At 41.1% G+C, this 13,117-nt stretch overlaps 1 protein-coding gene across 2 annotated transcripts; it reads left to right on the top strand.

Moving 5' to 3' along the window:
- The first annotated feature begins 252 nt into the window (after positions 1 to 252).
- On the top strand, positions 253 to 10,280 carry HS3ST1 (heparan sulfate-glucosamine 3-sulfotransferase 1). Of its 2 annotated transcripts, none has more exons than XM_030492804.1 (2): positions 253 to 415; positions 8,953 to 10,280. In XM_030492804.1, the coding sequence occupies exon 2, from the start codon at positions 9,078 to 9,080 to the stop codon at positions 10,038 to 10,040; it is 963 nt and encodes a 320-aa protein (XP_030348664.1). In that variant the 5' UTR covers positions 253 to 415; positions 8,953 to 9,077; the 3' UTR covers positions 10,041 to 10,280. The 2 variants fall into 2 exon arrangements, with proteins under 2 accessions (XP_030348664.1, XP_030348663.1); XM_030492803.1 differs by having other exon boundaries at positions 269 to 415; positions 8,950 to 10,280.
- The last annotated feature ends 2,837 nt before the right edge of the window (positions 10,281 to 13,117 follow it).

Here is a 13,117-nt window from a genome sequence, read left to right as displayed (position 1 = left end):
AGTCACGGGGGTGGGGGAGGCTGTTGTCCGTAGATGGCAGTTTTTTTCCCCAGGCCCGTAGTATTAGTTGTATGAATTTCCATTCCTGTGTACACGTACGCATGTACAGACGCGCTGCGCACACGGACAGCGACACACCACCTTCTCCCCGCTCCTCTCCCCGTTCCCCCATAGCCCCGCGGCTACCCTCGGCCCCAGCAGGTACCTGCAGCCCCGCGGTGCGCGGGGAGGTGGGCGAGGCCTCACCGTGACGTGTACGGGGCGGGGCGGGGCCCTACAAACAAGCTGGCGCCGGGCGCCGGCTGCGCCGCTTCCCGGTGGGTAAGGCGGGCGGCAGCGAGCGCTCCCCCGGCTCCCTCGCGGGCGCCCATGGACCAGCGGGGCGGGCGCCGCCGTACGACTCCGCGCTCCGACGGTGAGTGATGCGGGAGGCGCGCAGGGGTGGTGCTGCGGCGGGTGCTGCCCGCCCGAAGTTTGGGGTGGAAGCGGGGCGATCGTGGAGGGGGGCCTGCGGGGGCACCCCCGGGGGTGCACAGGCGCTGCCGCCCGCCGCTCCGCACGGTGCCCTGCTCCCGGCAGGTGGGAGCACCGCGCCCGCGGGAGGCGAGCGCCGCTGCGGGGCTGAGGAGCGCGTCTGACCGGCCGCGCACAATCCGTCCTCCCCCTGGAGGGTCGTGCGGCTGCTGCCCCGAACCCTCCGTACCGAGTTAGGCTTTGGGAGGCGTCGCTGTCGCGGATAGGGGGAAGGAAGGGAGGAAATAAAGGAGAGGAAAAAGTGATCGACAGCACCTGGATTGCAGGTCTGCCCACATTTGGCCCCTGGACACTTCATTTCTTTACCTCCTTGTTTTCCCCGTGGCTAAATGACAAGGGCATGTAACGGCAGCATGGCAGGGGGTGGAAGCAGGGTGGCAGAGTGCAGGGCTCCTGCCCGACAGCAGAGCAACTTGCAAAAGCTCCTTTGAGCATCTTTGATCCATTCCCACACTGAGCGCTGGAGACGGCTGGGTGCAGCGTGCTGAGCTGGAATCTGGCAAGCTGCACAGGGCTGGAAGGCAAGGTGGTCTCTGGGGGCTGGCAGGGAAGCACAAAGCCTGAACTCCAGTTCACTTCTGTTTTGAAGGACTGGCTCCCTAGAATAGTACAGCGAAGGCTTGATTACTGCGGTTCTCAGTGTTGCTTTCCATGGATAAGGCTGTCAGAGGTTCAAATCTTCTGGGGACAGAAGGATGCCGAGAGGGAGGGGTGCCAGTCTTCACTGGAAGAATTCTGGTTTGGTGGTGTCTTGCAGCCATTCGAAAGATCAGGAAAGGGTACCTAGCTAAGCAAGGCATTTCAATCACTTCAACTGGCCGGGAATTAAAGTATATGACTCTCCTTTGTCACTGTGTTAGTGCAGTAGGTTGAGGGCTTTCCCTGTTCCAGGACTGTTCCTCGTCAGATACTGGGGAGGAAAAGCTATCTGGGAAGTCCTATGAATAGCAGGTTTGAATGGCATATGGATGGAGTGTCTGCAGGGATCATCCTTCTGGTGTGAGAGACCCATTCATTGTCCACTCCCACTGCCAGCTTCTGCAGTAGATATGGCAAGTGGAATGTTACCAGTAACAGATTCAATTTGGTGTATGCCCATGTATTGTCTGGCTATCAAACTTAATGTATAACTATAATGACTATTACAATTTATATCTGCCAGCATTTCTTAAGCTCTTGAACAAGTGCATTTCCCACATTGCTCAGACATGAGCATATATCAGTATGAGCGCAGTTACTGACATCAGCTTTAGCTGTCTCCTGCACATCCACCCCTTCAGTACCCACCCTGTTGGTTTTGTTGAGGTTTTTTACCTTTTTGGAAAATGCAGAGGGTTTTGATATTTCGTAGCCAAATGAATGCCTCTAGTAGGTCAGGAGCAAGATTATGCATCTGGAGGAAAGCCAGCTGCTGCAGTGGGGAGGCACTAGTTTGACATAGCAAATTCTGACCCCAGCATTGCCAGGTTCCAGTCCACATCCCTTCCTTGTCAGGATGCTACCTTGCTTATTCTGAATTGGACATATTCTTCCACAGACATTACAGAAAAACAGAGGGGGTGGAAAACAGGTTTTCAATACACAAGGATATATGTATGTATAGATACATGTAACTCATGCTTTTCATTAGGAGAAACCAGAAATGTTTTTATTAGTCTGACTAGCGTGGGATATCTCACTTCCCTCTTCTAGAAATGCCACCCAGAGCCAAGAAGCTCTCAGAACCCAAAAATATGTCAAAGCTGGTGGATTTCCATCAAAAGTTTTGATAGTTAGAAAACTGAAAATATGCCTGGGCAGTCCAAAATAGAAGATCCTGCTGGGTCATCTCACTTCTCACTCCAGAGCGTGAGGGTTCCCTCCAGGTCACCATGTAGTGCCTCACTTAGTAAATTGATTGGTTTAGCTAAGTCTAATACAGCAACGACCTCACCAGTACGCACTCTGCTCCAGTATTATCCTGAAGGAAGGGGAGTGGAAGACACAGACATCAGCTTGGAATATAAACTAAAAGATTATTTGGAGGTTTGGGTTTTTTTGATTTTAAATGTCTGTCTTGTATTTGAAATGGGACCCACAGCTACAGAGTGGTAAGAAATAGCTTGGCAGAGGAAATGAGAATGGGATTGCTTAATCTGCTATGCTCCCTTTTTCAGTATATCCAGTTAAGGTGAGCCTTTGTACAGACAGGGAGCAAGACATGAAAGAGCGATCCTTTCACACAGGTTGTTTTCTTGGTAACAGCTTTGATGAATTAAGAAACAACTCTATTAACTGTGCAGTAGATTTCTGTTTCCTAATTCAAATGTGACCCATTTTGCTTGGGAAGTGGGATGGGGAGAATTTCTGGGTTTTGAATTGAACATTCGGGTTTATGGAGAGGTAGAGAAGGCAGTGGTGTAGTGTACCCTTTTGCTTTATTTAAAAAGAGTCCTGATGAGTATTATAAAATTGCTAGAAGGTGGCAGGGGGATTCCATATTAGCGTTCATTACAAAAATTTCTTCGCATCTTGAGCTTTTCAAGTTTATTTTTATTCTGCTGTAATGTCCCATTTTATTTTTACCTGCAAGAGGTTCTCTGAAATCTAGGGTATTCTCTCTTCTAAAAATTTTTATCATCTCTTGGCATGAAAGACTGCAATGGTCACTTCTGACCTTAAGAAAAAGAGTGTATGTTATATATAACTACAGTCTATTATAAATTTGCTACTTTATTGCTCATGCTGGAGCTGAACTTCCTTAGTAGTCATGAACTGGTGACCTAGCTAATTTGTATATACTTCATTTATCACTGCAGGTGCAGAAATACAGCAGATTTCAGCCAAAAATACTTCCTACCAAGTCAGCCTTTCTCAGCTCATTAAATTCCTCTAACCAAAATTTAGGCACTTTTTAAAGTATATTTCTGAAGTCTTGGGGCCGATAGGCAATATATCATCTTAACAGCACTGAAATCATGATTAGATTTCTTAACATGCTGACTATAAAAGTTAAAGCCATGGTTTGATCTCTACTAGTTGTGCACCATTTTTAATATAATTTGGGAAATGTACCTAGACTATATCATTTAAGCACTGTAATACCAGTCCATATGGTTACTTATCTTTTCACCTTCCCTCTTAATGCACAGATGGCTTTTTTTATATATCATGAGGTGATCAATAGTTTATGTCCCTAGAGATCTCTGGCTGCAGTAGTATATAGTTCTGTTTAATTCAATATACTTGTCTCTAGCACTTGTTAAGGTAGGCAATTACTTATTGTTAATTACTGGAAACTAGAATTCAAGCATTTCATTGGCACATGTTTAAAACTTTTGTTAAAATGTGGTTAAACAGTGTGTGGGGGGAAGTGTGGGAAGCATTTCTTCATGAAGAGGGCATTGTGAGACAGTTTAATAGTTAAAAAAAGCAAAATGCAGAATATGTTTCCAAGGAAAAAAAATGTTTCATAAACTAGATTAAAAAAATAAAAAATTGCTCCCTTTCCTTTCCTGCTTTTGACCGAGCTTTAAGCGATGGCAGTGCTCAAAAGTTTTATGCTAACTGGATCCAGTGTGTCACTCGAAAAAGCTCATATAAAAAGCTAAGGAATATATCCTATGGCAGACACCATCTATTCTTAGAGGATAGGAATATATACTGTTCATATCAATGAGTGCCTGAAGAATTTCAAGTACACTACAATTGATCTAGTTCAGTTTTTTTAAACATCACTGAATACAAATGTTCAGATGGCTGACTTTCCATCATTTTAGAAAGTTGTTCATAGACTTGGTTAGCTCAGTTATGGATTTCATTTATGTTTTCCAGTATAAGAAGCCAGCATAGCAGATGTGGAGGTTGCACTGCACAGCAATGTTAAGTCTTATATGTTGCAGTATTGTATGCCCAAATACATGCAAAGGGAATAAGTCCGCAAACTGTCCTGAGGTTCTATCACAACTGCAGAACTAAATATACTTTATAAGAACAGAATGTTTCCCTCGGATTTTCAGCTCTAATCTCCCTCTAGAGACAGACTTTAGCAATTGATCTATGGTTCTCAGTCAGGCCAGACTGGTTTTTTAGAAGCCTGGGCAAAGATCTCACCAGTGAAGGGCTTCTGTTCTGCCAGGAGACAAAGTGAGGACATCTTCAACTTAACGTGTTCATCCTTGGTCCCTAGAGAACGACAAAAACACAACTTCTCTTTAATGAAGGTGGAATCACCTGCATGTTTCATGGAAAGGATATAGTCTTCCCTCTCCTAGTCACTGTCCTGATGGCACTGTGTCCCATTAGCTTTGCTAAACCTCTTGGTGTGTTGCTGTGGTCTTTTTTTGTGAAGTATCCACCAGTCAGATTTGCCAGCAGGCTCTACCTGACACTTACTACAGACACTCCTCACATTCCCTCCTACCTGATTGGGCAGCTAACTTGAAGGTTCTTAGGAAAGTTCAGAGCTAAATTCAGCCCCGTTCCAACCCCAGCAAAAATGAGGTCTGGGTAAAAACTACCTTTTGTTAATGGTAATAATCTAGGTAGCTGAGGCCATGCCATTGATTGCAGATAAACATACCAAGGCATACCTTGGTAATGTGGTAAGAGATAGTCAGAAATAATAAAATATTGACACATCTTTCAAAGACCACTGTAATACACTTAAAAGTCAATGAACTATGGCAGCTATGGTTCTCATACTGCATTTACTGAGGAAAGCTTCCATTTATTTCCAAGTTCTGAAAGGGTGTGAAAGCTGATTTGATTGGCAATATCCACATTGAATCTTGTTGAATAAACAGTATGGCACATTTTGCTAATTAATTGGAGAAATCTGAAGAAAAGGTTAAGCAAAAGCAATCAGACTTTTTGAAAAGTCTTGCTATAATCTTTGAAGCACAATTTAACATAAACTGTGTTTCTTTTATCACCTTGCTCGTTTACTTGTAGCAAATACAATAGTAATGACTGTCAGTTAAATTTTTGTACTAACCTGGAATACAAAGTCATTGAGTGAAGTCGTGTATGCTCTGCATGACTTGTGGAGGCAGTAAAGCGAATTCTTAAAGCAGAAAAGTAATTTGGCAGAGGGGCTGCTAAAACTCTTCAGTGCATGCTTATTATTGTTGAAACAGTTTTTCGGACCCACAAATTATGAAGCTATGGAACACATTCGCATCATTTTATATAAACTACTGTAATTCTAGGCATCAAACTGAAGATCTGCATAAAGCATTAAAGAGGACATAAGAGAAGAAAGCTGAATGACAACCAATTTATGTGCAGTTTTATTCCTGGACATCATTTTGCCCACGCAACATATGCTTTGTGCTGAGTTTAGAGGCACACTCATGTCCATTGTGTTGCATTAGTCTAACACAAAAAGAAAAATAATTGATACAGCTCTCAAACTTACGCAGTCCAAGAGAAACAAAAGAGAAGGGAAAGAAAAGATAGACACAGCTTTATTGCTCATAAGCAAACCAACAATAACATAGGTACCTTAAATGGCATAATTACTGATATGGTTCACTGGGTGTGGATAAAGGCAGTAAATGCTGAAGATACTGTGGCAGCATTCTGCAGTATAAGAACACCAGATGTACACCTGAACAAATAGTCAGGGAGGAACAATGAAATTCTGTATGTCTGAAACAGAAGATACTCCCATGTTATTTGGAGGTCTCATGTTGCACCAGAAAACAGTTGCTTTTGTTTGTTTAGAAAAAGCTATCTCTCCAAAATTCTTTGAGTTAAGAATGGGAAGACACTGAGGCAGAGCTCCACTGAGGCTCAGAAAGCTATCTGAAGTGAGGCCTTTGGTAGCATGCCTGTAATATCCCACAAGTCTGATTTCAAAGAGTAATGCCAGCCAAAACAAGAGTAGAGCTGCAGTTAAGAGTTGCCTTGCTGTGTCTTTTATTTCTCCCCAAACATTCCCATGCTATACTCAGCCATAGGAAGGCTTGAATAAAGAAAGTTGGCAACTGAGTAGTATGCAAACTATGAATTAAAAATTAACAGTCCAAATAAATTAGTATATATAGTTTATTTAAAAAAAAAAATAATAATCCCAGCAAGGTGTTGTCACTAATATTGGAGACTAGCAGCTAAAAGTTAATCTTTCCAGAGACAGTCTTTTGCAGAACTTGGCTATTAGCATAGCATATTTCCATCTGACTATGAAGAAATAAGGGTTCCTGCCATTAGGCTTTAACTCATTTCAACAACAGTACAACCTGTTCCTCACTGGAATCCTATTATGCTTTTCCAGTAAGGTGTTAAGACAACAACTCAGGCTTACTATTTATGGAGCCAGCGACTCTTAAAATATACTTTGAAGTAAGTGGCTATTCCTTTAATCTGTGACCTTAAAATTCAGCAAGAGTTGATGTTTTGTTGCTGTTACATACTAAACTGCCCATAAGTCCCTGATCCCATCTGGCTGGTGCCGTACCATTTGCTCATGTTTCTGCTGAACATGGTGGCAACATAGATCAGTGGGGACATCCACCATGCATTTTCTTCAATTGAATCATATCACCCAGTGTCCCCCCACCAACATCCTCAGCGTGGGGCTAACAATTACTTCTTGTTAAAACTGAAGTAGATTAAGCTAAGATTAACAGGAATGATGAGGACAGGGAGAGAGCAGATTAATGACGACAGCCAAAATGGAGCTCTTTCAGCCAGATAAAACTTAACAGTGACCAAAAATGGAAGAACAACAAATTCCTCTGCAAAGTTGCCTGGCATTAGATGTTACAAAACAGCCCATGGAATGACCTTCTTCCCAAGGCAGGGCATGCCCATGAGCATAAAGCCTGCAGGCATACAGGCAAGCACACACGCTCTTGACTTCACATTTATTGTGACACTTAGCTACCTTCTCGCAGGTTTGATTTCTGCTTCCTAATAATATCGCTGCCTTGTAGCCCTTTAAAAGTGATTAGAAAAAGGGAAAGCATAAAAGTAATAATCTGTGCTAAACGTCAGGAAGCAGACCGGCCACATTCAGGATGTAGTCATGACCTCTGTGAATGCAGAGCTATCAAACAGAACTTTCTAGATCACTTAGAAACACATCATTAGTCCTTGTCACACTGGGACTTAGCTTACTGTGGAAAAGTCATTAGTTTCTTTTCAGATTCTCTGGAGAATTTCCAAAACCTAGCCCTTGCATTTCCTCAGGTTGTTCGTATGTAATTTTATATTTCAGCCCTTGTTAGCTGGTACAGTACATGCTGTTCCAAGCTTAAATTCATAATTACAGTACTAAGTAAGTACTACTAAGGCAAAGCAGTCAGGTGCTCTGTCATCATGGCTTCCACTTCTAAATGGAGTTGGACAATACCAAAATCACACTTACACCAGCCCTCCGCTGAGGTTATAAAGTCTTTGGAAGGCATCTTAATTTAGGGGTCTTGTATACACTGACTGCTCATACCATGGCAATCTTACACCTATGCTATGTGTGAGGCCATTAAGATTTCACTTCAAACATTGCATTTAAAAAACCCTGATCTTAAATGGATTTCAGTAGTGTTATTTAGTAGTCTTTTGATAAAGTGTGAAGCTAGTTGTTTACATCACAGCAGCTTGCTGGCTAACTTGAAATGACCTTCAGAAGTATCCATTGTGTATTTTCTTTCCTGAGTATCATGACTGGACCACAGTTCTTTCAGCATTTTGTTGAAGAAGTCATTCTATAGTTTATGGTTTCATCAGCTTACCTTTTTGCAGGGCCAGAGTACATACCACCTGATTCTATCATTGGAAACCCTGAACACAAAGCAAATGTTAACTTTACTTAAAAAAATGAGACAAACTCAACTTTTCCTTGGTCTCCTACTCACCTAAACCTCTTCTTTGTCTTCCTAGGAGAACATTGCCTTCCCATGGTTGGGCAGCTCTATGTTGCATGAGCCTTTCTTCCAGGACGCTTTGCTTCTAAAGTTGCTGTCACATAGTCCTTTAGGAGGCTGTAATTCCCACACTTCCTAAGAGACCCTCAGCTTTAAGGAATGCCTTTTTGGTCCAGTCCATTCCTTTTCCTGTTTATTTTTTTTCCCCTAAGGTAAACCTATTGTTGCAGATAAAAAAAAGCCCACTTAATTCTCTTGTGATTGTGCTTCAACTCTGATGAAATGAGATTTTAAAAAAATAATAAAAAATAATATTCTGAATGAATCTTGGGGCAAGAGAAAGATTCAGAATCTTCATGTCTCCTGATGTCTGGAAATCATTTTCTCATGGTGTTATTGTATGTGCCTGTCTTTTAAAGAATTTAATTACATGATCTATGAGCCTAGATTTGGGAAAGCTAAACAAGTTTGTACAGTTGTGAAAAGCAAAAGATACTTGCAGTGTGGCTTTAGTAGAGATACATCTGAGTATAAAATAATGTGCTGCTTTTTTTTTTCCCTCTTTCAGCAGAGTTTCTGTTTGAGAAATACACGTTCACTCAGCAAAACAAAAACAACTTTTAAAGGTTGTTCTCGGTGGAAATCACTCTATGCCTCATTACCTACTTGAGTGAAACCAGACTAAGGACTTCTGTCATGGCAGCTTTTCTGCTGGGAGCTGTGTTGCTTATTGTTCAACCTCAGGTAGTGCCTTCCAGACCGGCTATAAATTCGAAGGCAGAGACTTCTTCTCAGTCTGTTCAGAGAGAGCTTTTAAAGAAAACATCTCAAAAAAATGACTTCAAGGAAAACATTCATTCCAATGGATCATGCCGTCAGCTGCCACATACTATCATTATTGGAGTGAGGAAAGGTGGAACAAGAGCTTTGTTAGAGATGTTGAGTCTCCATCCAGATATTGCAGCAGCAGAAAGCGAAGTTCATTTCTTTGACTGGGAAGATCATTACAGAAATGGACTGCAGTGGTATATTAATCAGATGCCGTTCTCTTATCCCCATCAGATCACAGTGGAAAAAACTCCAGCGTATTTTACATCACCTAAAGTGCCTGAAAGAGTTTATAACATGAACCAATCAATGAGACTACTCCTTATTTTGAGAGACCCAAGTGAGAGAGTACTATCAGATTACACCCAAGTGTTCTATAATCACATGCAGAAGCACAAGCCGTATCCATCCATTGAACAATTCCTGATTAAAGATGGTGAACTCAATGTGGGCTACAAGGCAATAAACAGAAGCTTATACTACATTCACATGCAAAACTGGCTGAAGTATTTTCCTCTTGATCATATACACATTGTAGATGGGGATAAACTAATCAAAGATCCCTTCCCAGAAATAGAGAAAGTAGAGAGATTTTTGAAGTTATCGCCACAGATAAATGCTTCAAACTTTTATTTCAATAAAACTAAAGGCTTCTATTGCCTAAGAGACAGTGGTAGAGAGCGTTGTTTGCACGAGTCAAAAGGACGAGCACACCCACAAGTAGATACCTGGTTACTCGAGAAACTGCATGAATATTTCCATGAACCCAACAAGAAATTTTTTGAGCTTGTGGGCAGAACATTTGACTGGCACTCATTTGTGGCAAGTTAGTGGTAGCTTCAGAACCTATGTTCCAGTGTACACTTAGAAATTTTAAAAAGGGCATTTAAGCTATAATTTATTTGTAAAATCCATAAATATTTCTGTACAGTATTAGATTCACAATTGCCATATATACTAGTTATATTTTTCTACTTGTTAAATTTGAAAGCATTTTGTATTGTTTTTCATGGTTGTTAACATTGTGTATGATGCGTCTATATGAAGAAACTAAATTATTTCACTGCAGAAGATGCTTTCTTGAAAACGCATTGTCTTTTTAATAAATAAGAAATTCATTTCAACAGAACCCTTCAGAATTATTTGAATACTTTGGCCTTTCTGGACTATTCTGTACTTTTTCCTCTAATTGCTAATGAATATGCTAAACTTTACATTTCCATTTTTCTTGCTTTAAAATTTGGTTTAATAATTTCTTTTTCATTTGAAGATATTGTTGTAGTTAGCAAATTGTTCCATCCTGCTTTATAAAATTATTCCTGATAAAGTGGTGGTACTTACACATGTTGGGATGTGCACACCCAAAGGACAATGGAAGCCTCTGTGTAATAGGACATATTAACTGCTGTACTTACCTTTGTATTTACTGTTATAACAAGTGCTCCTCAAATTCTCCAGCAGTACAGTGCAGGTTTTATGGCAGATTTTTAAAGATTCTGGTGGGACCAGCTCATAAAATCCAGAGTTACCTGCAGAAATATGATCAACCTGAAAACTTCCTACAGTCTCTGAATGTATATACACTCCATGAAGAAGAAGGGTTGAGAGAAGAATTTAAGCAATATAGGGACATTTTCAAGGCTGCTTATGACTGTTTCCTCTTTTTATAGCACATTTATGCTTTGCCATCCCTGAAAATGAACAGTTATGCATAAAAATTAGTTGGTCTACATTCCAATAAGCAGCAACTTCATTCATATAAATATTACCACACTTACTTATACCCCATTTAAGGCTGTTTTCTATGAGTCGAGCAGGGGCTTTATGCAACTGAAAACTGCCCATGGATTACTCTTCATTTAACATTTAATCTCCCTCCAAGAACCATGATGCCAAGTCTTGATTAGACTTATGTGTTCTGGGATTAACCCCAACTCCAGGAACTTTTATCATCTTCCCTCTGCTATAAATGGAAAGTAGATGTTAGTACATTGGTAAAAATTACAGTTCTTCTTGTCTACAGTAGTTATGATGTCTTGTTAGCCATCAATTTCTGGAGTTTAGAGTTAATCCTGTTTCCACACAAGGCTTACTATGGTACTTTCATTCTGAGCACCCAATTCTCATTTTATGATCTTGAGTTTAGCTGTTGAATGTGCAGTGGCAGAACCCTGTAAATTTGAACTTGTAACTGATTGTTACAACCCTTTATAAAATTTAAATGTAGATTCATTAATTTTCTTCTGGTGAGATGGTGCAAACTTGGGCACTATGACAAGGTACCATCTGGATGCAAATATCCCATATTATGCTGCTTGCATGAAAATTTGCAGATGCTGCCCTTCTCTCTCCCACTCCTTGTGCACCTGCCCAAGCTGTATTCAACCTCAGAGAGGTTGGTTGTGTTTTATAAAGTAGACCTTTGACAAAAGTCTACAATTAAAAGGTATTGTACTCAATAAAATATTTTCTGAATTGCATCTTTCCTTTCTCTTTTATTCATCAGTTTCTAGTTTGGAAGACCAGAATTTAGAATTCAATTCCCATTTAGATTCCCATTAAATGTTCGTTAAAAATTTAGCTGTAGCCTAGTGGATTGATTGGAAAGCAGTTGTTTGCTACTGGATTGTGCCTGCATGGTCCATTGCTGACCCACTATGTACAAGGAGGGGAAGTTTCTGGTGGGAATAATGTCAAATCTTACATGAGGCAGATGCCAAAATCATCGGGATTATAGTACCATCGCACTCCTATTAACATTTTAGAAAACAGAAGTTCAGGGGGTGTTTGTATAAGGTGGGGCGGTATTTTTTTCTACACTCATTATTATCCCATTTATTTGCTAATGTGATCTGCAGGAGCCATCTGGACCTAAGAGATTCTGGCCCATATGAAAGGCTTCCCACCTTAGTATAGTCCCGCCTTCACTAGTGCCTCCCTACAGCCCCAGACTAAGCCTGTCACATTCACCATTTTTTGCTGGGAAAGAAAAAAATACTACCAGGTTATTTGACCAGGAGCCAGAGGAATATGAGAAGGCAAGGTTGCATCAAGTTCACCTGCAGCAGGTCATAAAGGGCAGCATAGGGCATAAGTGCTGAATTGTGAGTGCCAGGATAATACTGACACCTGATGTTGGTACTGAGAATACTTTTAGATGTATAATGCTACTTGATACCACTATCTTGCCTGTCACTAAGCAGGACACATGCGCATTTCTCCCCCTGCCCAACATGGTTTGTTTCTGTAGAAAGAGAAGTAGAGCATGAACCACTGAGTCACTGTTACTGTGTTACTGGCTAGGACCTGATAGCACGTTCTCTGTAGGGTCAGGAGGTGAAGTGACAGGTTCAGGGAGACAGCCTCAAGCAGGAGCTCACATGACTCAAGCCCTAGACCCTAAGTTCAAAGGGGCCCACAGACAACATGTCATACAAAACATGTATGCTTCATGCAGGGATGGCATGATTGTACAATACCTTATGCTGGAGGTTGCATGGATAGCTGTGTAGTAGCTATGGTGGTGATGGACAATAAATCACACGCACACTAATAATAATGGTAATATTTACCTGCCATAGATGCTTTAAGTTCAAAAGTTACAATATTTAAAACTTAGGATTCCGAGTATGAATTTTCAGCTTAACAAGAGAAACATTCACTTTCCACACATGCATTGCTATGTTTCAATATATTTGCTAGACTAAAGAAGTGCTAAAGGTTTGTTAGTTTCTAAAGAAGTGCTAAACAACAGCAAAAGCCAACAAAAGAGAGAATGAAGGAAGCTGAAGCACATCCCAGTTGGGACTATAGAAACACTAAGAGTGAGCTTTGAATTCATGCCATATCTATTCATAAAAAGAAAGAAAAAAATCCCTGAAAACACTTTTCCAGAGTTATGCAATGCA

The sequence above is a fragment of the Strigops habroptila genome, chromosome 7, assembly GCF_004027225.2.
Source record: "Strigops habroptila isolate Jane chromosome 7, bStrHab1.2.pri, whole genome shotgun sequence".
NCBI lineage: Eukaryota > Metazoa > Chordata > Aves > Psittaciformes > Psittacidae > Strigops > Strigops habroptila.
Note: the sequence above shows the minus strand (reverse complement) of the source record. Positions and strands in the feature narration are given on the sequence as shown.

Bases quoted from the DNA above. Each gene is read 5' to 3' on its own strand.
- HS3ST1 (XM_030492804.1), top strand. From the start codon at position 9,078: ATGGCAGCTTTTCTGCTGGGAGCTGTGTTGCTTATTGTTCAACCTCAG.